Genomic DNA, 27296 nt, shown 5'->3' with positions numbered 1-27296 from the left:
TCTAACAACAGACAAATTTTGCAAGCTTTCCCCTCGGAAGATCTAGTGGAAAGCAACGTTCATGAACTATTTAAAGAGTTAAGCTCCCAATCAAGCTTAGGACTTCTTTGGGATGTGAAGTCAGACCATCTTTCCTTGAGAGCGTCTAAATTTCAGTTTGTGAACACTAAGAGGCAAATGCTTTCTGCTATCAACGGAGTATTTGACCCCTTAGGCATAGCCTCCCCTGTCCTGATCACCGCTAAACTTCTGTTCAGGCAGGTAATTCAAGAGAAGATAGGATGGGATCAAGAGCTGACCCCATCGGTGAAAGCAGCTTGGGCAAATTGGACTTCTCAAGCTGAAGGACTGGAAACCATCACAGTTCCCAGACAATTTGTTCCCTGCAAGGCGATGATAGAACCCACCACAGAACTTCACATCTTCTGTGATGCATCGGAACGAGCCATAGCAGCTGTGGGATACATGCGGCAAAGGGACATGAATTACTGCCACGTTGGGTTCATCATGGCAAAAGCCAAAATAGCTCCTATGGGAACTTCAATACCCCAGCTGGAATTGTGTGCAGCAGTTCTTGCTGTCCAGCTCTGGCGCATCATCCAGCAAGAGATAGGAGACTTGTTTCAAGATGTCCATTTCCACACAGACAGTACAGTTGTGCTTGGTTACATCAACAACACAACCAAAAGATTCAAAGTATACGTAGCAAATAGAATTAACAACATTCTATCTAGCTCCACACCTAGCCAGTGGCATCATGTTGCCACAAATGACAACCCAGCCGACATCGCTTCTAGAGGAGCATCAGCTCAACGAGTTTTAAGATCCAGTTGGTTGATGGGTCCCCGATGTTTAGCGGATGTCTACTTCCCGTTGGTATTTTCACCTTCGGAAAGCATAGAATTACCAGAGTCTGTTCCAGAAATAACAGCCTGCAAGACCACCACTGCAATCAAGACAGGCCAAAGATCTTACCTGGACCTGCACCGCTTTGAGCATTTTTCAGAGTGGCGCAGTCTTCAGAGAGCAGTTGCTAGGCTCATACATTGCTTAGTCTGCAAAGATAGTCAGCCTTTGCAAGTTCAGGACATGCTGAAGGCTAAGGAAGTAATACTCAGGTCAGTTCAGAGGCATGAGTTTAGTCTAGAAATAGCCAGGTTAGAACAAGGGCTTAACACCCCCAGCCGGAGTTTCTTGCGTGAGCTGAACCCATTTCTGGATAAAGAGGGCATTTTAAGAGTGGGAGGGAGGTTAGCTAAGGCTAAACTCAAAGTGTGTATAAAGAACCCCATCATTGTACCCCCCCAATAGCCATATTGCTTTGTTGTTGGTTCGTCACTACCATGAGAAAATTCACCATCAAGGTAGAACTCTGACTGAGGCGACCCTTAGAAATGAAGGCCTGTGGGTGGTAAATGCTAAAAGTTTGGTCAGCAGTGTTATTTTTAAGTGTGTCAAATGTCGGCGACTCAGACGTAACTGTCAGAGTCAGCTGATGGCTGAGTTACCTCAGGACAGGACTTTGACAGACCCCCCTTTTTCCCACGTGGGAATTGATGTATTTGGTCCTTGGGAGGTTGTCACTAGGAAAACCAGGGGTGGTGTTGTAAATAGCAAGAGGTGGGCAGTTTTGTTTACTTGTTTAGTAATACGAGCTGTCCATATAGAAGTCATAGAAGGAATGGACACTTCATCATTTTTAAACGCATTGAAAAGGTTCATAGCTCTCAGAGGGCCGATTAAGTCTATTAGATCTGACTGTGGCACCAATTTTGTAGGTGCAACCAAAGAACTCAATTGTGTGTCTAGGTTTGGGAGAGACCCAAAGGTTCAGAACTTTATGAATACTGAACAAATTATGTGGACTTTCAATGTTCCCCACGCCTCCCATATGGATGGTGTTTGGGAGAGGATGATTGGTATTCGTTGCAAAATCCTTAATGCCATGTTTTTGAGTCATAGGTCATTGACGCATGATGTTTTGGTAACACTTATGGCTGAAGTTACAGCAATCATCAACAACCGGCCGCTGGTTCCTCTTACTAGCGACTCAGAGAACTTGCAGCCATTGACCCCTGCACTTATTTTGACACAAAAGGTGCCAGGATGGAAGGACATCATGTTGCCAGTTCCGGACGGAACTCACCGTGCCCTGTGGAAACAGGTGCAGTCCTTGGCCAACCACTTTTGGAAAAGGTGGAAAGCTGAGTACTTAAGCCAGCTTCAAGCTAGAAGAATCTGGCAAAGCCCACAGGACAACATTGAGGTGGACAACATTGTGTTGTTAAAGGACAAAGACTCGCCCCGCCATGCGTGGCCCATGGGCATTGCATTAAAGACCTTTCCTTGCCCGGACGGTAAGGTCAGGAAAGTTCAATTAAAGACTTGCAACAGAGGCAAAGTGTCCATTTTGGACAGACCAATTAGTGACCTCGTGTTGCTTATTGGAGATGTTTAAAGTTCTAGTGTTTGTATTGTCATATGTGCAAAGGTGTTTGTATTTTGGGGTGATAAATTCCCACATCCTGGGAATTTAAGCGGGGAGTGTTCCGTCCCCCAGGACGATGGTTTGCCTTACCTATTGGTCGTTTGTTTGTTTTCTCTCCTTTACATTTTGTTTCAGCCTCTGGCTGCAAAGGCCCAGGAAAAGTGGCTTGGAGTCTGCAAGAGCTGGCTGCAGTCTTCTTTGCAATGATTGGTCAAAGAGTACAACGTCTTAGGACCGCCCTTTTTAAACCAGGGTCTAGTCTCCATTTTGGAGCCTCTTTTTGGCTATAGTCTTCCAACGTGCTGCAGCTGTGCAAAGCTAACTGGGACAAATCATCCTCAAAACCAGGCCAATCTAAGCCTATCCAAATTAGATAAGTATTGAATTATACTGATCTGGAATAGAAAATCTAATTAGAGGAGCAAGGTTATTCCGTCGCTTCTAGAACTAATCTTTGCTGTAAAGATAGGGAAGGAAAGAGTTTCTCCTATTATAGACAGCGTGATTAGGGTGTAGTGGTTTTATAATCACCTTTGCCTTCTGGAACCAGGGATTATTCTGTAACTAAAACCTATAGAAATTTGTTTCATTTTCTGTAACTTTAAGATCTGTGCCAAGTTTACAACTTTGTATGAATAAACATCCTTTTTTTTTTTTTTGAAGTTTTCCAGACTCAGTCGTTCAATATTTTTAGGACAGCTTATAGGGATTTGCAGTTCGCCCGGATAAAGGACAGCACGTTTCAGCTTTATAGTTATTTTTTATTGTCTGGCACAAGTGGTAATGGTCAACAACAACATGGTGTTCAATTGTTCTAGAGGTTCTGGACATATGTCTTTCAATATACTGTACAAGAGTTTATCCATCTCTGTCCATTGAATCAATTTTTAAGGCAAAGCTGTTGTTATTTTTCCAGAAGTTGTGAATGACATTTGTAGATGGTCCATGTCTTTCACAGACGCACAATAGAGTTGGAAGGACAATAGCTTTATACACAAGCATCTTGGTATCCCCATGAATGTCCTGATATTCAAACCCTTTCTGTTTCATTTAAAAATGCTGCTCTCAGTGCACGGACATTGTATTTCAGCATCAACGTTGACTTTTGTGGAAAAGTGGCTGCCTAAGTAGCAGAAATGGTCAACAAAAGTTGATAGTGTCTTCAGCCTGCTTGGTTCCCTCAGAGAAGCAGACGGACACTTTCTTCCGACATGGAACCTCTCTAATTCAGTATATCTGGCCTCTTTATATCTGAGTTATATATGAGGTTTCTGCTGAGTGCATCTGGTTGTACTTCAATTACACAGCCAATTACACACCGCTGCCCCTCAACCCAAGAGTTCCTCAGCAAAAAACAATGAGTGACTCTGTGACATGTGAAAACCATAACATTTGGTATGAAATCCAAAACCTTGACAGGCAAATCCCTGGGAAAGGCCAAGAAAGAGGGCCAAATGCACTGCCCACTTACTACTGGAATTCCAGTACCTGGAATTATTGACTAAATATGAATCAAGATCTTTTATTCCCTCTTTGCTGTTGTCATTGTTGCTGATCTTTCCAGAAGGAATAAGTTCCTGACCGATCCATGGGCAGTGAGGAAAGCCTTCATCACTCACACAACAGCCTCCCAGTCGGTTTTTGGCAAATATGTAAGAGAGAGCAGAGGGATTCCACAATGAGAGGAAAGCGAGTTAACAGCCCCCTGATATAATGAGACAAAGCTGCTCTTGTGTCTCAGTTGGTTTGTGAGTCTTTGGACATTGTTCTCCATCTTTAGGGAGAGAGCTCCAATTGGGATTCAAACACAAAAAGAAGGGGGAGGAGGGTCTCTCCTGAGAAAGAGTCTGTAGGGAATTCATAGATCAGGGCTGCTGAGTCTGCATCGTAAAAGGCCACCCGACCCCCTTCGCAGTTCAGTGTCACTCGGACCCTCGTGGGCTCCTCTCGTAGAGTCAGAAGTGGGGACACACCGTTGTTGGAGTAGAACTTGTATTCACTCCCCCACTTTCCCACTCGCCAGATCCCAACCTCAGGGCCATCGGGAATGGAGCCCTTTCTCTGCACAGACTTCCTGGCAACTCCCACAGACCATCGTTTCCCATCCTTCACAAGGACTTCCCAGAAATGCCTGCCTCCTCTGAATCCCTCCTGGCCCAGCACAAAAAGGCGTTGATTGAAGCGCTCAGGATTGTCAGGAAGATTTTGCCATTCGTGTCCCCACGTCACCCGTCTGCAATCTTCAGAGAGGATGAGCCGAGGATGGGCTGTGTCTGGATCCAGAGTCACATGTGCTGTTGGTGGGGGAAAAACATCAGGGGTGGAAAAAGAAAGAAGGAAAGAAAGATGCAAATTGCTGGAGGATTCAGCTTCTATCTTGCATTCTTATAAAATGACAGGGAAATCCTCCCTTGTCTCCTCAAGTCTAGACAGGTTCAACATTATGTTACGTCCCTCTCCTTCCTAAGATTAACATTAGAATGTTTGGTGATCTGAGCATTGATTTTGATTCTGAGGACCAGGGAGCGATTCCCCGCTCAGCCATGAAACCTACGAGGGAGACACTTCCTCATCCCAGCTCTTACTCCCAATGGTATGGGGGAAGGAATTTGGACTTCTTACTTGGCATTGCAGTAGCCATGGTGGTGCAATGGGCTAAATCCTTGTGCTGGCTGAACTGCTAACTTGAAGATCTGTGAGATGGTGTGAGCTCCCATCTGTCAGCACCAACTTGTCATGCAGGGACGTGTGAGAAGCCTCCCAGCAGGATGGTAACACAAATAATCACGGAAAAACCATATACAGTAGAGTCTCACTCATCCAACATAAATGGGCCAAGCAAAAATGTTGGATAATAAGAAGGGATTAAGGAAAACCTATTAAACATCAAATTACATTACGATTTTATAAATTAAGCACCAAAACGTCACGTTTTACAACAAATTTGACGCAACCTGGGCAACGTCTCTGTAGAAGGCCGATTCTCTCACATCAGAAGCGACTTGCAGTATATTCTCAATTCGCTTCTGACACAATAAAGAAACCCTTGATATTGCAATATTATTGTATTCTAGCTAAGTATAACTAATTTCCATTAGACAGAAAGTTTTGTTTTCAGATCTAACATTGTGCAGCATGTTGTCTGACATGGGTAAAAGCTGAAAGATGCTAAATCTGAGATTTGGCTGGCATGCATACTTATTCTTTTTTTAAAGTTTTTTTTATTGTAAATAGTGCTACATAAAATTATACAAACGTTCAGAACATTTTCCATCGGTAACACATGTTTACATTCTTCTTCATTTTTCTCCCTCCCTCCCCTCCCCTCCCCTCCACAGGAACAGTTTACAAATTTTCTATATTTATTACAATTGTTCGATCATGAGGATAATCTTGTTTAATTCCTTATATTTGTCTTTCCCCTTTATTCTGTAAATTAAGTCTTTCCATTTTACCTCCCATGTCTTTCTGATTTGGCCTTTTCTATAGTAACTTTTCCTTTCGCTAATGTAGTCTTGGAGGCATGCATACTTATGATATGACAAAGTTAAAATAAAATCAGATTTGTCTAATAGTTATGTCAGTAATGGTGTGTTGCGAAAAAGGGCAAGATAAACTTCCAATAAATAAAATAGACAAACTCTCAATAGGATCCATAGAGAACAGGAAACCCCAGCTATATCAGGATATGTTAAAAATTGGAACAACATTGAAGAAATTGGAACAACATTAACAAAGATTGAGGACTTACTGAAATCCGATGGAACAATCATACAATTGGAGGAGATAAAAGATAAGTGCGGGCATGGTAATTGGCTACTATGGGGAGGGTTGTCTAAAAACTAACAGAATGGAAGAGTAAGGAAACTCCCAAAACAGATCTCGATAAAATAATAAAATGGAAAATAGAGGCCTTGTTTCCTAGAGAAACAGCTGTGGATCCGGGTGGGAGGCAGACTGTGTTGGATAATCCAGAATGCTGGATAAGCAAATGTTGGATAAGTGAGACTCTAAATTGGATAAAATCAATAAAAGAAAACATTTAAAGATTAAGGAAATGCAACGTAAAATACTTACAAAATGGTATAGACCTCCTGTGCGATTGGCTTATATAACGAGAACCTGCCCAAAACAATGCTGGCATAATTGTGGGGAAACTGGAACATACACCCACATGTGGTGGGAATGTGAAAAAATTCAAAGATTCTATAATATAATTAAGAAGGAAATGGAAGAGCTATTGGGGATAAAGATAGAATGGAACAAAACACAATTTTTGTTCAAAAATGGAAGTCAATGGGGAACGTAAAGAATGGGAGGAAATAATAAAGCACATGTTAGATGCAATTAAAGCCTCAGTTGCCCTAGGATGGAAGGATCAAAAGAAATGGGATACAAAAACTTGGTATAAATATTTAGCCGACTATTTACTTCAAGACTATATTAGTGAAAGGAAAAGCTATTATGGGACTGGACAAACCAAAAAGACCTGGGAGGCAAAATGGAAGAGTCTCATTTCCAGAATAAAGGAGAAAGCTAAATATAAGGAATTAAATAAGATTATCCTCATGATGAAACAACTATAAAAAGTATAGGAAAATTACTAAACTGTTTCTAGAGGGAAAAGGAAGGAGGGATGAAGAAAGAAAGCGGGGAAACAACATAAAACGAGATACAGGATAAGGAAGAAAATGAAATGAGTACTTTTAAGAACCTCAGACAGATGTATAATATTAAGAGCCTTCCAAGTGATAATAGAATAGCTGGTGAAATCAAGGGAAATGATTACAGGCTTGATCGTACTGAGGTATAAATATTCAATAGTATTCCTGTATCTTCATATTACGTAAGGGTAAGTCAAGGGTGTGAGTTCAAGGGGAAGAATGGGGAGGTGGCGGGACTGGGGAAAAATACTTGTACAATAGAGTCTCATTTATCCAACATTCACTTATCCAACATTCTGGATTATCCAGCGCATTTTTGTAGGCAATATTTTCAATACATTGTGATATTTTGGTGCTAAATTCGTAAATACAGTAATTACTACATAGCATTACTGTGTATTGAACTACTTTTTCTGTCAAATTTGTTGTATAGCATGAGGTTTTGGTGCTTAATTTGTAAAATCACAATCTAATTTGATTTTTAATAGGCTTTTCCTTAATCCCTCCTTATTATCCAACATATTTGCTTATCCAACATTCTACCAGCCCGTTTATGTTAGATAAGTGAGACTCTAGATAGATAAGTGATATTGTGGAATATCAAGATTGTATGTTTCTAGGTGTGTGTGTGTGTATTCCACAATAAAATAATAATAATAATAATAATAATAATAATAATAATAATAATAATAATAATAATACTGTAATGACAACAACAACAATGATGATGTCAGGAGCACTTTGCTGAGAATTTGGGGTAAATATATATCAAGATTATTTTGTTTTTATTTGTGTGCTGGGTGTTCCGTCCCCCAGGACGATGGTTTGCCTTACCTATTGGTCGTTTGTTTGTTTTCCCTCCTTTACATTTTGTTTGAGCCTCTGGCTGCAAAAGCCTAGGAAAAATGGCTTGGAATCTGCAAGAGCTGGCTGCAGTTTTCTTTGCAGTGATTGGTCAAAGAATGCAACATCTTAGGACCGCCCTTTTTACCAGGGTCTAGTCTCCATTTTGGAGCTTCATTCTGGCTATAGTCTTCCAACGTGCTGGAGCTGTGCAAGGCTAACTGGGACAAATCATCCTCAAAACCAGGCCAATCTAAGCCTATCCAAATTAGATAAGTATTGAATTATACTGATCTGGAATAGGAAATCTAGTTAGAGGAGCAGGGTTATTCCATCGCTTCTAGAACTAATCTTTGCTGTAAAGATAGGGAAGGAAAGAGTTTCTCCTTCTAATATAGACAGCGTGATTAGGGTATAGTGGTTTTATAATCACCTTTGCCTTCTGGAACCAGGGATAATTCTGCAACTAAAACCTATGGAAATTTGTTTCATTTTCTGCAACTTTAAGATCTGTGCCAGGTTTACAACCTTGTATGAATAAACATCCTTTTTTGAAGTTATCCAGACTCAGTCGTTCAATATCTATAGGACAGCTTATAGGGATTTGCAGTTCGCCCGGATAAAGGACAGCACGTTTCAGTTTTATAGTTTTTTATTGTCCGGCGGACGACACAGTTTTGAGGTAGATCAGCGGTTTTTCCGCTTGAGCTAGCTTGCACGGCTTATAGTTTTTTATAGTTTAGGAAGTTTAGTTTAGGCCGCGGCTTTTCCGCCTGAGCTCAGTCTGCATACCTAAAGACTCTACCAGCGTCTGAGGCAGTGGAGCCCGCTCTCAGACCTGAAGGAGTCAAATAGTGGGGCTCTATTTCCTTGCTATTTGGCTCGCGTGTGCGCACGTGGCCCAGTGGCTTTCTGGGTTTGCACAGGCTGTGCAGTTCCCAGCAACGTCCAGGGCTCCCTCGGCGGTAGACCTCGAGCCGCGGAGCACCAGCGACAGTTCTTTGGCTGGCTCTGAGGCGTGAAGCCCACCAGAACCAGGCTAGAACCTGGACAGGCCTGGCAACGCTGCTGCGAGTTCGGCCGGAGCACTCGGCCGGCTTCGACCTGCCTCATCGCCTGGCGGTGGTGACCTGCCTCATCGTCCTGCGGTGGTGACCTGCCTCATCGCCTGGCGGTGGTGACCTGCCTCATCGTCCTGCGGTGGTGACCTGCCTCATCGTCCTGCGGTGGTGACCTGCCTCATTGACCTGCGGTGGTGACCTCCCTTCACAGCGGGGAGGAGGCGTCTCTTCTCTCCTCCTTTCCAAAGCCAGCCTCGGTGCTCCTTCGGCGGCAGGCCTCGAGCCGCGGAGCACAAGGTGCTTGAAAATTTGGCGAAGTCGCCATTTTGGCAGTTTACGTCACTCGGGCAAGGGAGGTATCAAGTGGCAAGGTGCTGTCAGTTGGCATTTTGCAGCTTGCCTACCAAAGTTTGGTGCCAAAGGTCACAATCTTTGTAAAGTATAGTTACTTAGTGATATATATTGCTATGGTTAAGTGCTGTGAATTGTATTATATATTGAATTTGCTTTTATTGTAAATTTACTTGCAGGTATATTGCATTTGCCTTTGTTGTAAATTTACTTGCTATTAAGAATACATAATGTCTATGCAATTTCAAGATGATACAGATGGTATATCTCCTCCTGAGGCTGAAAGTAGGAATGAAAGGCCCCAAAGGATAAAGCACCCTTCAGCCAAAATGCTAGCCCGTCTAATAGACGAAAAGGAGTTCCTCCATGTGAGGTTAGGTTCGGCATGGGAGCGCATCACAACATTGATGGGCAGAATAGAGAGCTTGGGTATTACAAGGGTGCCATCCATATTACAGACAGACCTCGAAGAGACCTTCGGTCTTTGGAGGGGTTTAGTGTCTAAGATAGTCCAGGTCCTCGAGCGCATTAACGCCAAGGATTCAGAGTTAGAAATAGTGAGTGTTTTAGCTGACACTAATGAGAAAGAAAATAGGGTGAGGGCAATCCTAGCTTCCTTATGCAGCCATGAGACCAATCTTTTAAAATCACCTGCTGTGGCACTTAGTCTTAAGTCCAACCGGTCTAGCCAGGTATCTAAACTAAGGGAGCGTGCATCGTCTAAACACAGCCACTCTAGCAAGTCTTCTGCTGCTGGGAGTGCCATCTCTTCCCTAGCTGCCTTGCACATTAAGGAGGCTGCACGTCTGGAGCTACAGAGCAAGGTTGCGGAGGCGGAAGCTGATGCAAAAGCAGCTGACCACACTTTCCACCTTAAAGAGGAGGAACAGCGACTCCAAATAGAACAGGCCCAAAGGCAATGTGAAATAGAAATGCTTAGAATAAGGATGGATGCTACTGCCAAAAAGGTAAAAGCTGAGACTTTGGCCAAGGTCCTAAGTGGGCAACTCACAGAAGAAAATGTAAGTCAGTTGCCAATGCAGGACCCTTCCTCCAAGGTGCTTGTGCACCTTAATAGTTTAAACAGCCAGCTTTCTGACGAGGAACATGAAGACTTCTCTCTTCGGTCAGAACAGGGCCCTAAAGTTGCCTTCGGGTTGCCTAAAGTTCAGAGCATCATAGCGGGGAGCTCGTCTTTGCTCAGGTTGCCTGTGCCTCCTACTAAGATTCCTGAACAGTCAGCCAAACCATCAAAGCCTACCACCAATTGGGCCCTACAAGCAAGTCCAAAGGGAACCATCGGTCCATCTACAGACGATGTCATCCCTCCAAAAGACCAAAGGTCGACGCAAGGAGTATGGTGGGATTTCTCCCCACAGCAGCCAACGCCACACTTGTTCCCGTCGACGCCAGAATCCCAACTCGTCTCGATCCTTAGAAGTCCCAAAAGAGACCTCAAAGACAAGGGAGTTGAAAAGTTTTCAGACAAGCCTGAAGAGTTCCTTCTCTGGAAGGTTACCTTCAAGAGGGCAATTAGAGACTTAAAGTTGTTGCCTGAAGAAGAGCTGACCCTGCTAGGCGCCTGGTTGGGTCCAGCATCATCTTCTCAAGTTAAGAGAATATATTCAGCCCACGTAGCTGATCCCAACAAAGCCTTGGAAAAGGCCTGGGACAGATTAGACCAGCGGTATGGAGCTAGCACGGAGATTGAAGCATCTCTAATGGACAAGCTGCAAAGGTTCCCAACCTTAAAGCTCAAGGACTGCAAGCTCTTGTGGGACCTCAGTGATCTTCTTGCAGAGTTAGAGTCGGCCAAGGAGAATCCAGAGTTGCCTGGACTGCAGTGCCTCGATCAGCATCTGTCCCAGCGGCAGATTCTGGACAAACTTCCCTTTGCCCTGCAGGAAGACTGGGGGAAACAGGTTTTTAACTACAAGGAGGCCCATTCTCAGGCGTACCCACCGTTTTCCCATCTGGTCCAGTTCATCACCAGAGCGGCCAGGGAAAGGAATGATCCACAGACGGGCCTGCCCACCTTATATCAAGGGATCCATACAGGGAAGGCGCCTGAAGTGGACAAGAAACCACCTAGAGAGGCCAATAGACCTGTCAGTGTAAAGGCAGTCGAAACTCAACACAAGACTGATGAACCCAGGTCGGAGGTAAAAGAGTTGCTTTGCCCTATCCACCAAAAGCCTCACAGCTTGGCCAACTGCAGGGAGTTTAGTAGAAAGTCATACAAAGAAAGGCAACAGCTAGTTCAAAAGCAGGGAATCTGCTTTAGATGCTGTGGAGCAACTCCACACTTTGCGTCCAACTGCAAAGAAAACGTCAAGTGTGAGAAATGCAACAGCCTCAAGCATTGCACCGCAATGCACAACTCCAGTGTCATCTCCCACCCCAAAGGGAACGTTTCACCAAAAGAAAAGTCAGCAGTCGAAGACACCGACAAGCCAGTCGTACCAGAGATGCAGGTGGAGGTTTCAGCAGTCGCCTGTACAGAGCTGTGTTCTGACTCGCACCAGTACAGAGTTTGTCATCCTATCTGCCTAGCGGATGTATATCCAGCCAAGAGCCCTTGGCTTAGAAAGAGACTCTATGTGGCCCTGGATTCACAGAGCGACGCCTCCCTGGCTACTCCAGAGTTCTTCCGCATGTTTGACCTTAAAACCAAGATGGTTGACTACACTATGACTACGTGTGCAGGAAAAAAGAAGTTTCAGGGTCGCATAGCATCTGGCTTTGTTGTTTCCTCTTGCGACCAGAAGAGGCAGTTCAAGTTGCCAGACCTGATTGAGTGTTCCTCCATCCCTCGGAACAAAAAACAAATTGTAACTAGGGAAGTTGTGGAGGCTCATCCACATTTGCGACGATTAAAGAATGCCATACCTGCTTTCCGTCCAGATGTGGAAATTGCCCTTCTGCTTGGTGCGGACTGTCCGAACTTGTTCTATGTGAACGACCAAGTTAAGGGACCTCCAGGGGCGCCCATTGCTCAGCTGCTACCACTAGGCTGGACAGTTACAGGCCCAGTGTGCATAAACAAGATGCACCCACCATCGTCGTTGGACTCCAATCAAGCACAGGTGCTTAAAGGTGGACGTCCTACACTTGTGCGCAGTTGCCTAAGTCACATCTCAGTCTACTGCCAAGCAATAACTCCAGAGTATTCCTCCATTTTCAAAGTCTCTGAGAGAGACGAAGCCACAGCGCTCTCGAAAGATGAGCAAAGGTTTTCGGACATTATGAATGCTCAAGTCTCACGAAGTGCAGAGGTGAAAGCCTGCAAATCAACCACAGAAATCAAGATGGGCCAAAGATCTTGCCTGGAACCACACCGTTTTGAATGTTTTTCGGAGTGGCACAGTCTTCTTAGAGCAGTTGCTAGGCTTATACATCGTTTAGCTTGCAAAGATAGTGAGCCTTTACAGGTCCAGGATATGATAAAGGCTAAGAGCGTCATATTCAAGTCAGTACAGAGATCTGCTTTCAAGCAGGAAATAGCTAGGCTAGAGCAAGGGCTCAACATCCCTAATCAAAGTCTTCTAAATGAGTTAAACCCATTTCTAGACAAGGAGGGTATTTTGAGAGTTGGAGGAAGGTTAGCCAAAGCTAAACTCAAGGCGTGCATAAAAAACCCCATCATCATACCCCCTAATAGTCACACTGCATTGCTGCTCGTTCGGCATCACCATGAAAGGATCCATCATCAGGGTAGAACTCTGAGGCAGCCCTTAGAAATGAAGGTCTGTGGGTAGTTAATGCCAAAAGGTTGGTCAACAGTTGTATTTTCAAATGTGTTAAATGCAGGCGCCTTAGGCGAAACTGTCAAAGTCAGTTGATGGCAGAACTACCTCAGGATAGGACTTTGACAGACCCACCCTTTTCCCATGTGGGAATCGATGTGTTTGGTCCTTGGGAGGTTGTCACTAGGAAAACCAGGGGTGGTGTTGTAAATAACAAGAGGTGGGCAGTTTTGTTTACTTGTTTAGTAATACGAGCTGTCCATATAGAAGTCATAGAAGGGATGGACACTTCATCATTTTTAAACGCATTAAAAAGGTTCATAGCCCTCAGAGGGCCAATTAAGTCAATTCGGTCGGACTGTGGCACCAATTTTGTAGGTGCGACCAAAGAACTCAATTGTGTATCTAGGTTTGGGAGAGACCCAAAGGTTCAGAACTTTACGAATACTGAACAAATTATGTGGACTTTCAATGTTCCTCACGCCTCCCACATGGGTGGTGTTTGGGAGAGGATGATTGGTATTAGTCGCAAAATCCTTAATGCCATGCTTTTGAGTCATAGGTCATTGACGCATGATGTTTTGGTGACACTTATGGCGGAAGTTACCGCAATTATCAACAACCGGCCGCTGGTTCCCCTTACCAGTGACCCTGAGAACTTACAATCACTGACTCCTGCACTTATTTTGACACAAAAGGTGCCAGGATGGAAGGACATCATGTTGCCAGTTCCGGACGGAACTCACCGTGCCCTGTGGAAACAGGTGCAGTCCTTGGCCAACCACTTTTGGAAAAGGTGGAAAGCTGAGTACTTAAGCCAGCTTCAAGCTAGAAGAATCTGGCAAAGCCCACAGGACAACATTGAGGTTAACAACGTTGTGTTGTTAAAGGACAAAGACTTGCCCCGCCATGCATGGCCCATGGGCATTGTATTAAAGACCTTTCCTTGCCCAGACGGTAAGGTCAGGAAAGTTCAATTAAAGACTTGCAACAGAGGCAAAGTGTCCATTTTGGACAGACCAATTAGTGACCTCGTGTTGCTTATTGGAGATGTTTAAAGTTCTAGTGTTTGTATTGTTGTGTATACAAAGGTGTTTGTATGTTTTTGATTGGTAAATTCCCACATCCTGGGAATTTAGCGGGGAGTGTTCCGTCCCCCAGGACGATGGTTTGCCTTACCTATTGGTCGTTTGTTTGTTTTCCCTCCTTTACATTTTGTTTGAGCCTCTGGCTGCAAAAGCCTAGGAAAAATGGCTTGGAATCTGCAAGAGCTGGCTGCAGTTTTCTTTGCAGTGATTGGTCAAAGAATGAAACATCTTAGGACCGCCCTTTTTACCAGGGTCTAGTCTCCATTTTGGAGCTTCATTCTGGCTATAGTCTTCCAACGTGCTGGAGCTGTGCAAGGCTAACTGGGACAAATCATCCTCAAAACCAGGCCAATCTAAGCCTATCCAAATTAGATAAGTATTGAATTATACTGATCTGGAATAGGAAATCTAGTTAGAGGAGCAGGGTTATTCCATCGCTTCTAGAACTAATCTTTGCTGTAAAGATAGGGAAGGAAAGAGTTTCTCCTTCTAATATAGACAGCGTGATTAGGGTATAGTGGTTTTATAATCACCTTTGCCTTCTGGAACCAGGGATAATTCTGCAACTAAAACCTATGGAAATTTGTTTCATTTTCTGCAACTTTAAGATCTGTGCCAGGTTTACAACCTTGTATGAATAAACATCCTTTTTTGAAGTTATCCAGACTCAGTCGTTCAATATCTATAGGACAGCTTATAGGGATTTGCAGTTCGCCCGGATAAAGGACAGCACGTTTCAGTTTTATAGTTTTTTATTGTCCGGCGGACGGCACACTGGGTGCTGACTGTTATTTTTTAAATCTCCGGGATATTGGAGATTTCAATCTCCTTTGAGAGTGATAAAAAAGGGTATGAATAAATGTTGTTGTTGTTGTTCTTGTCATTTTATTTAACCTGTTTGGTAATAAATATCACAGTGAGCAGAATGTGAGAACATTATTTTTGGGACTACACAAGTCCTGTGGCTATGATTGTTGCAGGATTTTGGAATTTGAGAAACTTAAAAATTGACTTTTCTAAATGATGCCACATTGTCGTTTGGTCACTAAGAGCAACAGCACAGTATGGAGGTAGGCTTATTTTTAGAGTTAAAAGGGGTTAATGGCTGGGCAAAGTGTGAGCCATGGGTTATTTTTGTGATCGGTGGGCCACCCAACCAGCACTTTTTAAATACAAAATAATCTTGAGGAGGGGATTTTCCCCCATTGGAAGCTTCCTGGGCTTCTCAGAGTCAAAACACATTTTTTTCAATTTAGTTCAAAATGGATGGGTTATTTTTTTTCAAGGTCACTTGGGGTGCCATTAAGCCCATCTAAGAATGCATCTACACTGTTGAATTAATGCGGTTTTAAACTCCTGCTCTCTCAGCCTCAGAGAGAAGACCATGGTAAACCCCTTCTGAAGAAAACCTTTCTTGTTTACCTTTTCGCTGCTGAAGTCCAGATTCCAGAGAGTCTAAAGAGAGAAAGGAAAGAGCGAGACTTAGCAGGACAAGGTGACTCTCACAAATCAAGAGGAAACAACTTCAGATGACTTAGATCCTTCAACCAAGACATGGAGCGTAACTTCAACTACCGCACACAGTTATGCCTCATTTGGGAATGGTGGCATTGGTTGTCCAATGTGCGTCACTGCACTGACAAGCAATATATGGCCAGGCATGGAATACAGTCAATGCATCCCGTGCTGCAATGTGCAGGAGCCATAGCTGTAGATCAGCAGAAACATTTCATACATGGACAAGGTGACGGAGCGGAAGGGGCCACTCTTCCCTAGTTCACACTGGAAGGAGACAAAGGACGGGTTGCGGGAAAGACACCTCTGCCTCCTTCATCGCTTAGATTTGTCTCAATGGATTAATAATTAAGGCTGCTATACAGAAATGCCAGCCAACTCACAGACCGAGATTAAGACTAGTAGATTTCATTATTCGTGCACTGATTACAGCTAACTCCAAAGAGTAATCCTACAGTGGACATCCATTGCGGCCACTTAAATCAGTTTCAAACTCTACTAAGGAAAACTGGAGATTATATAGAAAGTTCTGGAACCATAGTGACACCTGGATGGTGATTACTCAAACGGCAGGGTTTTGATGCACCTGGAGAGCTTTCCATCAAACACTTTCGTGAGAGTTTCTTGTTGAGCCACCATGGTTGGAAGCTCGCTTCAAACTGCACTAGATGGGGGCAAAGTCTCACTAGAGGACCTAGAAATTCCTACAGAGAACACCTCTCTAGGGATCTCTAGGTCCTCCAGCGTGACACCATGGCCAGTATCTAATAGAGGTTGGCCACAGAGTTGCACTGGACAAAGGGGCTTAATGGTCTGGCTCCGGTGGACAAGGTTATTGTAAGGTGGTCTGGATTGGGCTGAATTCAAGGGGCTTACCATGACATTTAGGATGAATCTACACTGCCATATAATCCAGATTATCAAAGTAGATAATCCACATTATCTGCTTTGAACTGGGTTATATGAGTCTACACTGCCATATAATCCAATTCAAAGCAGATAATCTGGATTTAGAGTAACAGTGTAGTTGTGGCCTTAATGTCCTAAAAGGCTTGGGATCTTGAAAGAACCCCTCTCCCTATATACATATGCCTCTCCAAGTATTAGGCTCACACTAGCTTTATTTGGAACAAAATAAAATGTGTCAGTTTCTTAAAACCTTCATGACCTACCGTAATTACAAAATATTTATATACAGTAGAGTCTCACTTATCCAACATTCACTTATCCAACGTTCTGGATTATCTAATGCAGTCTGCCTTTTAGTAGTCAATGTTTTTGTAGTCAATCTTTTCAATACATTGTGATGTTTTTGTACTAAATTTGTAAATACAGTAATTACTACATAGCATTACTGAGTATTGAACTACTTTTTCTGTCAAATTGTTGTTAAACATGATGTTTTGGTGCTTAATTTGCAAAATCATAACCTAATTTGATGTTTAATAGACTTTTCCTTAATCCCTCCTTATTATCCAACATATTCGCTTATCCAACGTTCTGCCGGCCCGTTTATGTTGGATAAGTGAGACTCTACTGTACATGGTTTCAGGTAGTTTTAACTTTCTTAACCTGTTGTTCCTTTGTTGACCTATCTAAAGTACTTTAATCTGTTTAATGCAACCCAAAACAATAAAAATAATTTAATACAGTAATACAGATTTTATTAGTACACCAACAAAAAATTTCATGATATATCTAGTGTGTGTATATATATATAATTGTGCATATATTTATTTGGTAAAGTACATGAACAAGTTTAGGTTGGCCAGGGAATTCTATATTTATATTTCATTTTGCTTCACAACAGAAATTTTAATCCGTACGTGAAATAAAAAATTAAAGAACAATCGAAAAAAATACACAACAAAATTTTATTCATGTTTTTTTTTAAAAAAATTGGCTGTTTCTCCACCTTAACTCTCCCAACGCTTTGAAGAATTTCATTTTCCCTTTTCAGACCAATGTTACACCTCCCTGAAAATCCTTGCAGACAATCAGCCTTACCTCTGAATTGCTTCATGACACCCTCCAGAAAGGGATTTATGTCACAGATGTCCCAGATCTTCCATTTCAGGGCAGGAGGAAAAGCCACAGGGATCTCAAATTTCTCCTTTTCCTTATAACTGCAGGAAAGAGAAAAATATCACGGAAAAATATCTACATTATAGAATTCATGCTGTTTGACCCCACTTTGATTGTTATGGCTTGATGCCTGGACTTGTTGTATTAAAAGGTCTTTTGCTTTCTCTGCCAAAGAGTGATGATGATGATGATGATGATGATGATAACTTTGTGTTGTCGAAGGCTTTCATGGCCGGGTTGTTGTATGTTTTTCGGGCTGTATAGCCATGTTCCAGAAGTATTCTCTCCTGACGTTTCGCCCACATCTATGGCAGCCATCCTCAGAGGTTGTGAGGTATGGAGAAAACTAAGCAAAGAGGTTAATATATCTCTGTGAAAAGTCCAGGGTGAGAGAGGCCAGTGTGAATGTTGTTAATCACCTTAATTAGCATTGAAAAGCTTATCTGCTGTCTTCTTCCTGCCTGGACACAGTATATTATTTGAGAACACAGAAATGCTTGACCACTCCAACAACTATCCTCTCAGACTACATAGAGAAGCCATTGAAATTCACAAGCACGTGGACAACTTCAGCAGAAAGGAGGAAACCATGAAAATGAACAAAATCTGGCTACCAGTATTAAAAAACTCAAAAATCAGAACAGTAAATAAAAAGCAACACTCTGAAAACAGAGGATTTCCAGACATGAATCAACCAAGGGCAGTTAACGACTCTAAACAAAGGATGCCCCGGAGGCAGGAAGAAGACAGCAGATAAGCTTTTCAATGCTAATTATGGTGATTAACAACATTCACACTGGCCTCTCTCACCCTGGACTTTTCAGGGATATATATTATTTATTTATTTATTTATTTATTTATTTATTTTGCAGTATTTATATTCCGCCCTTCTCACCCCTAAGGGGGCTCAGGGTGGATCACATTATACATATAAGGCAAACATTCAATGCCTTAACATAGAACAAAGACAGAAGAAAAAGGCAGGCTCCAAGTTGGCCTCGAACTCATGACCTCTTGGTCAGAGTGATTTGTTGCAGCTGGCTGCTCACCAGCCTGCGCCACAGCCCGGGCCTCTTTGCTTAGTTTTCTCCATACCCCACAACCTCTGAGGATGCCTGCCATAGATGTGGGCGAAACGTCAGGAGAGAATACTTCTGGAACATGGCCGTACAGCCCGAAAAACATACAATAACCCGATGATAACTTTATTTTTGTATCCCGCCTCCATCACCCCAAGGGGACTCAGGGCGGCTTACAACATAGTTAAAATGTAACACATTAAAATTCATAAACAACATCATAAGACAATATAAAACAAAACAAAAAACACAACACAGTATAAAACAGTAATCAACAACAACCAGTGAGCATGAAATAGTAAACAGCTTTTGGGCTCGGGTGGGTTGGCTAGTGCAACTCAATGGTGAGGCCAGGGCTGTTGGATAAAGTGCAGATGTCAGATGGGAAAATGTAGAGATAGAGGCCGTACAAAATAGAGCACTCTAACCCTGGGTAAGAAACAATAGTAAAATGCAAGGACAAGATTTTAGGTCATAGCTGGGGCCAAGGTTTTCTGGGGAATCGTCTAATCAAAAGCACAGTGGAACAGAGGAAAGGTGTTCTTACCATACATCAAGGGAACCACTGACCACATAGGCAAACTGATGAAGAAGCACAACCTACAAACTACCTACAGACCCACAAAGAAAATCCAACAAATGCTACGGTCAGCGAAGGACAAGAGGGATCCTCTCTCCTCTGCAGAAGTCTACCGGATACCATGCAGCTGTGGACAAGTCTACATAGGGACCACCAAACGCAGCGCCCAAACAAGAGTCAAAGAACATGAAAGGCACTGCAGACTAATTCAACCAGAGAAATCAGCCATAGCAGAGCATTTGATGAACCAGCCTGGACACAGGATATTATTTGAGAACACAAAAATGCCAGACCATTCCAACAACTATCATGTCAGATTACACAGAGAAGCCATTGAAATCCACAAGCATGTGGACAACTTCAACAGAAAGGAAGAAACCATGAAAATGAACAAAATCTGGCTACCAGTATTAAAAAACTCTAAAATCAAAACAGTAGATGGGAACCAACACTCTGAGGGCAGAGGACAGCTAATGACTGAACAAAGGATGCCCCCAGGCAAGAGACAAAACCTTTCCAATGCTAATTAAGGTGATTAACTGAAACATTAATGCTGGCTTCCCAGTGACAAAGGACTCTTGCCACACCCTGGACTCTCCACAGATATATATTCTTTCCTTTCCTTACTTAGTTTATCCATACCTCACAACCTCTGAGGCTGCCTGCCATAGATGTGGGCGAAACGTCAGGAGAGAATACTTCTGGAACATGGCCACACAGCCCGAAAGACATACAACAACCCTGTGATCCCGGCCATGAAAGCCTTCGACAACACATTGAACATCCACGTTTTTAGCTCTTTGCGAAAGATGGAAAAGGCATGTTCCAGCCTGATCTCCCTGGGGAGAGAGTTTCAGATCCGGGGAGCCACCACCAAGAAGGCCCCCTCTCTCATCCTCACCAACCGTGCTTGTGATGGGGATGGAAGTGAGAGGAGAACCTCCCCAGAAGATCTTAGAGATCGTGAAGGTTCATAGGGGAAGATGCCTTACCCAACTACAACTCCTGTGATTCCATAGCATTGAGCCATGGCAGTTAAAGTGCAGTCAAACTGCTACAAATCCATGGCGTAGAGATATACCCACAAGATCACAGAGTTGGAAGGAGCCTCATGGGCCATCAGTTCCAACTCCATCAATTTCTGCAAGAGGAGAGGGATGTGCTTCACATGCAAATGCAAGTTTTTATGGGGGGTTAACTTACCCCTGTAAGAAGCTTCTGATGTCCTGTAAATAAGAGAAAAAAGAATTCAGGACACACATTTGAATGGAGATTATGTGCATATTTCCGAAAGTGTAGTGCTACCAGCTAACTGAAATGGCTGAAGTAAAGCTTTACATAATGGGGCATCTATTTTAGTGCCATGATTTTGCAAAAACCTTTTGGTAGAGCCACCTAAATACTGTTAAATGCAAGACTTTATGTTGCAGCATGATGGCAAACTGGATTACATCAAGGCCACACACTTCATAATAATGAAGGCAATGTTAGTGTGGTGAGGGGTCTCAGGCTGGGATTAGTTCCAGCGTCAGCCAAGGCCCGGGTGCTGGATGGCCATCAGGACCAGAGTTAGATCTAAGGATTGTATTGCATGGATCCCCTATTCCACTATAGTCATGTTATCACTGATAACAGACACATATCAGGTTGCGCACATTTGACATTACAGTTGTTTTCAATTGCGCTGTTCATGGTCCAGTGACCATACATCTAAATACCCTTATCAACCTGCTTTTCTTCATTACTGTTTATTATCTCTTTCTTCAATTTTAATTTTAATGCAATTGAGAAATTCTTGCATTGTAAAAAGACAAACATAACGATTACACACATACACACACACACATGTGGGGAAAGCAGTTTGCTTCTAGCTTCTCAATTACCGGTTCCCTACATGTAATTTTCAGGACTACAGACCAGTGCCACTCACTTCCATCATCATGAAGTGCCTTGAAAATCTGGTCGGTAGGCCTATCGTTTCTTGCCTTCCACACACATTGGACAAACATCAGATTGCATATAGAGCCAGCAGATCGATAAAGGATGCCACAGCTGCTCTGACCCACGTGGAATGACGGGAGAACTATGTGAGGATGATTTTTGCAGACTTAAGTTCTCCGTTCAGCACAATCCTCCCACATAGACTGGTGTCTAAAATTATGGATCTTGGACTGTCATATTAAATCTGTTCCTGGATTATGGACTTCTTGCCTGGACAATCCCACCTTTGTGTACACTGAACTATGAGAAGGCTGAAGTGTCACTGTCTCAGCCTCTCATGGGGACAATATGGGCCTTACCTGGAGGAGTTCACTTGCCGGCTGCTGATGCTTCTCCTCCATCTCTTGGATGAGTTTCGAGAGAGAGGAGAGTTCCTCAGAGAGTCTGGCCAGATGTTCCTCCCCTTTGGCTGAAATCTCCCTCTCAACCTCTTCCATTTTTGCCAGAAGATTCCTCTCTTGTTCTTCTAGAAACTGGTGCATGAGTTTGAATGCAGCCACAGCCTTATCCTTCTCTCTCTGGGTTTTCTCCTAGAATAAAGGAAAAGAGAAACAGGAATGAGAGGCAGAAAGAAATTGTCTTTGGGCTAAATTCTTCAGATTGCCTTGAAACGCAACTTGTGTCTCATCAGATAGAAAATGTCAATATCCAGTGGAGAAAGAGTCTTATGGAGACTTGCAAGGGCCCCCCACTGGAATGGGCTTGGATCAATATTGTCTGTAGGCTATTAGGATCTTTCAACACTCCAAAAGAAAGGAGCAGAATTCAAAACAATCTTAACAGACTAGAGAGATGGGCCGAAACTAACGAAATGAAGTTCAACAGGGACAAATGCAAGATATTCCACTTAGGCAGAAAAAATGGAATGCAAAGATACAGAATGGGGGATGCCTGGCTTGACAGCAGTGTGTGCGAAAAAGACCTTGGAGTCCTCATGGACAACAAGTTAAACATGAGGCAGTAATGTGATGCGGTTGCTAAGAAAGCCAATGGGATTCTGGCCTGCATCAATAGGGTTATAGCGTCTAGATCCAGGGAAGTCAGGCTCCCCCTCTATTCTGCCTTGGTCAGACCACACTTGGAATACTGCGTCCAATTCTGGGCACCACAGTTGAAGGGAGATGTTGACAAGCTGGAATGTGTCCAGAGGAGGGCAACTAAAATGATCAAAGGTCTGGAGAACAAGCCTTATGAGGAGAGGCTTAAAGAACTGGGCATGTTTAGTCTGCAGAAGAGAAGGCTAAGAGAAGACATGATAGCTATGTACAAATATATGAGGGGAAGTCATAGGGAGGAAGGAGCAAGCTTGTTTTCTGCTGCCCTGCAGACTAGGACGCAGAACAATGGCTTCAAACTACAGGAAAGGAGATTCCACCTGAACATCAGGAAGAACTTCCTCACAGTGAGGGCTGTTCGGCAGTGGAACTCTCTCCCCCAGGCTGTGGTGGAGGCTCCTTCTTTGGAGGCTTTTAAACAGAGGCTGGATGGCCATCTGTCGGGGGTGCTTTGAATGCGATTTCCTGCTTCTTGGCAGGGGGTTGGTCACTTCCAACTCTACTATTCTATGATTCTATGATTTATAAATGGTAGATATTTTTGACAAAGCACGTCCTTCCCTGATTGTCCAGATTCACACTCAAAGAGGTCATACTTTCTCATTTTCCATTAGGAATGCCACTTACAAGCATATCTTGGCTTTCCCGCGCTGCGTCTGCTTTGAAGGCCAGAATTTTCTCTCTCTCCTTCTTCAGAGACTCCAGAAAATTCCCAATCCGATCCTGAAAAGGTAGACAAAGCCCTTGCTCACTTCTTTTTTTCAAGGTTTACAATTTTCTAATAAAGTAATCTAGTAATCCCAAGTGCCCAATAAAGAAGTCTTGGTGGAAACGAATGAAAATCAATGTCTGAAATAGAGTCGCCAGATATCAAGACCAGGGCCGGATTATCCCATTTTTGTGGCCCATCTCCAGGTGGGAGATGAAGGTACAATTTCTTCATTGTTTTTGGGCTCAGCTCCAGACAAGATGAAAGGGCTGAATGCAAATTTCCAGCAAACCTATTAGAAGTCAGGCTTGATTAAATTGGCACACCTTTTGTCATTCCATGATTTAATGTACAAAGAATCTCCAGGGGGTGGTAATGTCTATGTATTTAACACTAGAACGTCCCCTCTGCTCTGCTTTGTATCCACATTGGGGCTGGAAGAAAGGAGGCTTTAACTCATCTCCTAAAGGCACATGTGTTAAACTCAGGCCCATGGGCTGAATCCAGCCCTCCATGTGATTTTCTGTGAGATGATGGACTACAACTCCTGTATTCCCCATCATTGTGACAAGAGCCAATTGGAGTTGCGGTACAGTAACATCTAGAAGGTCGAAGTTTCTTGTTTAGTATGGATGCCTGGGTGTGAATTGAGATACAAGGATTGTGGATATAATAAAAGGTAAGGTAAAGGTTTTCCCTGACGTTAAGTCCAATTGTGACCGATTCTGGGGGTTGGTGTTCATTTCCATTTCTAAGCTGAAGAGCCGGTGTTGTCCATAGATACCTCCAAGGTCATGTGGCCAGCATGATTGAATGGAGCACCATTACCTTCTCGCTGGAGCGGTACCTATTGATCTACTCACATTTGCATGTTTTCGAACTAGGTTGGCAGGAGCTGGGGCTAACAGCGGGTGCTCATTCCACTCCTGAGATTTGAACCTGGGACCTTTTGATTTGCAAATTCAGCAGCTCAGCGCTTTAACACACTGTGCCACCAGGGGCCCGTGGATATAATACAGTAGAGTTTCACTTATCCAACATAAACGGGCCGGCAGAATGTTGGATAAGCGAATATGTTGGATAATAAGGAGGGATTCAGGAAAAGCCTATTAAACATCAAATTAGGTTATGATTTTACAAATAAAGCATCAAAACATCATGTTATATAACAAATTTGACAGAAAAAGTAGTTCAATACGCAGTAATGCTATGTAGTAATTACTGTATTTATGAACTTAGCACCAAAATATCACGATATATTGAAAACATTGACTACAAAAATGCGTTGGATAATCCAGAACGTTGGATAAGCGAGTGTTGGATAAGTGAGACTCTACTGTACATAATATTAATATGGCATTACCACCTCAATGGTTTGTCGCATAGGTGTCGGAGCGTGCAAAGTGGTTTGAAACTGCATTTATTCTACAGTTTAGATGCCCCCAGATCCCTGAAAAGCTCAGGATCAGGGAAAATATACAGACCTGTATTATGAGGTGGAGATGTACCACAACACTTTGTGAGGAGTCCCTATTTTACCCCTATTACCTTGTACTGCTTTGATGCTTCATCCAGAGGAATCACTTTGTGTTTTTCATGCTCCTTTGACCTGTCGCACACCACACAGATGGGGGCTTCGTGGTCCTTGCAGAAGAGCTTCAGGGGCTCCTGGTGCTTCTGGCAGACACTCCCCTTCTCTCCTGCCTTCTGACTCCCCAGTTCCTTGGCAATCTCCACCAGGTTCGCCAGCTGCCAATTCCGCTTGATGTCCCCTTCCTGCACTTTCTCCCTGCATTGTGGGCAGGAGGCCTCTTTCTCCCCCCACCATTGATCCAGGCAGGATTGGCAGAAATTGTGCCCACAGGAGATGGTCACAGGCTCCTTGAAATACTCCAGGCAGATGGGACAGGCCAGTTCCTCACAGAGCTTCTTCACAGAGTCTCCAGAGGCCATGGTTGCTGAAGCTGCTCCACCTCGGAGTCAAGACAGAGTTAATGCCTTAACTTTCCTTTCTCAGACTTCCTCTTTCTGGAAAGCAGCTGTTGACTCCGCCTCTGCCCAACCTCTGGCGCTGCAACTTCTGGTCTCCCCCAATGCCTCATCCCGAAACATAAGACCCTTCCCCCTTTCTCTGCCTTCCTGGGCACCATTCAACTTATTCTCTAAGCATATAACTCTCTTGCTTAAAAGATGCTTCTTTGGTTACTGGTGTATTTCCAGGCACAATTCAAAGGGCTAGTTGTGACATATGAATCCCTATGCAGCTTAGATTCAGCCAATTCTCCCCATAAGAATTTGGCAGAGCTTTCTTTCTCTTGGTTCGTTTATATTGCATGCTCATGTTCCTCCCAATGTTGCTTAAAATCAGGAAACAAAGAGATAATACAGTCCTGGCTTGGGAGGCATAAAGGATGCTTTGACTTTAGGAGTTGTTTGGTGAGCCACCGGCACTCACCAAGAGAAGGCTGAGTACCTTGTAAATCTACAACTACAAACCCCATTAAATCTACATTGTTGATACACCCTGGGTTGCAGCAGAAAGAGAAAGACAGGCGAGAGAAAGGAATGTGGGAGACCCAGGGAAAAGGAGGGACAAGAGGGTACAGTAGAGTCTCACTTACCCAACATAAACGGGCCGGCAGAATGTTGGATAAGCAAATATGTTGGAAATAAGGAGGCATTAAGGAAAAGTCTATTAAACATCAAATTAGGTTATGATTTCACAAATTAAGCACCAAAACATCATGTTATACAACAAATTTGACAGAAAAGTAGTTCAATACGCAGTAATGCTATGTAGTAATTACTGTATTTACAAATTTAGCACCAAAATATCACAATGTATTGAAAACATTGACTACAAAAATGCGTTGAATAATCCAGAATGTTGGATAAGCGAGTGTTGGATAAGTGAGACTCTATTGTATAAGCAGGTACTTGGGGGGCAGGGGGGGGGATGGCAGTCGCTTTGGAGGGTCTTCATAATCTTCCTCTGGATTCCCAGGGGGAAGGACCTCAGTTCATTGTGACACTGGACTTCCTAATTTCTGGTTGCGAACATTGTGCTTCCTTCCACAGACATATTACCCACAGCACCTAGGATTCACTTTTGGGCTCCCATTCAAGTCCTTAACAGGTATGGCACTGCTCAGCTTCCAAGATCAGATGATAATCTGGTGTCACTCAATACAGGCAAATGGGATGATATCTTGGCAAATATTTACAATATTTTGCCTATATATGTAATGTGCAAGTTAATTATTGTCAGACGTGGTAACATCTGTGGTGTAGCCTTCCATTTTGTTATCCTTTTTTAAAAAAGAAAGAAAAAGAGAAAAATATTTTTTCAACTGAATTAGCCTACAGACAGACTGCCTCCTGTGAATCCCACACTGCTAAACATATAGACATGTTGATGTCTTATTGATGTGAAATTGCTTTTTGTTTTATTGCTGTTATTGTATTTTTATGTCGGGCATGGCCCCATGTAAGCCGCTCCGAGTCCCTCCGGGGAGATGGGGCAGGGTATAAAAATAAAGTTGTTATTATTATTATTATTATTATTATTATTATTATTATTATTATTATTATTATTAAAGGCCCACTTGCTACAGCATTTGTGACTTGCATCTCTGGTTGCAAAAGCTGGACAGTGAAGAAAATCAACTCTATTGAAATGTTTTGGAGGAGCTTCACAGATGCCACAGGCAACTCAAGATGCAAACAAATGTGTCTAAATCTGGACAGAACTCTCCCTAGAAGCCAAAACGTAAGTACTGTATTGTAGACATATCAGATCAGGATAGGAAAAGAGGGAGACTGCACGACTGGTGGATAGATTAAGGCTGAATTTACAAGATCTGCTCCATAGTGTATAATATTACATGTAATAAATAATATATAATTAATATTATTGTATTATTATTAGTATTATATTGCATTACATTATAATATTATTATGAATATTACATGTATATACAATATATTAATTATTATTTATTATTGTAAAGTATATTGTATATTGGGCCCAC

The 27296-nt window shown here is 43.0% G+C and overlaps 1 protein-coding gene across 1 annotated transcript; it reads right to left on the bottom strand.

Annotated features, from left to right (window-relative positions):
* Positions 1 to 2765: 2765 nt before the first annotated feature.
* Positions 2766 to 25684, bottom strand: LOC100562075 (zinc finger protein RFP-like). The gene is made up of 7 exons (XM_062973633.1): positions 24814 to 25684; positions 23184 to 23279; positions 21801 to 22031; positions 20704 to 20726; positions 17764 to 17882; positions 15664 to 15696; positions 2766 to 4782 (listed from the first exon to the last, which is right to left on the bottom strand). Exons 1-7 carry the CDS (start codon positions 25216 to 25218, stop codon positions 4265 to 4267), a joined length of 1425 nt encoding a protein of 474 aa, XP_062829703.1. The 5' UTR covers positions 25219 to 25684; the 3' UTR covers positions 2766 to 4264.
* Positions 25685 to 27296: the final 1612 nt, after the last annotated feature.

This window comes from Anolis carolinensis, chromosome 2 (genome assembly GCF_035594765.1).
Source record: "Anolis carolinensis isolate JA03-04 chromosome 2, rAnoCar3.1.pri, whole genome shotgun sequence".
NCBI classification, from domain to species: domain Eukaryota; kingdom Metazoa; phylum Chordata; class Lepidosauria; order Squamata; family Dactyloidae; genus Anolis; species Anolis carolinensis.
This window is presented reverse-complemented; position numbering and strand designations above follow the sequence as displayed.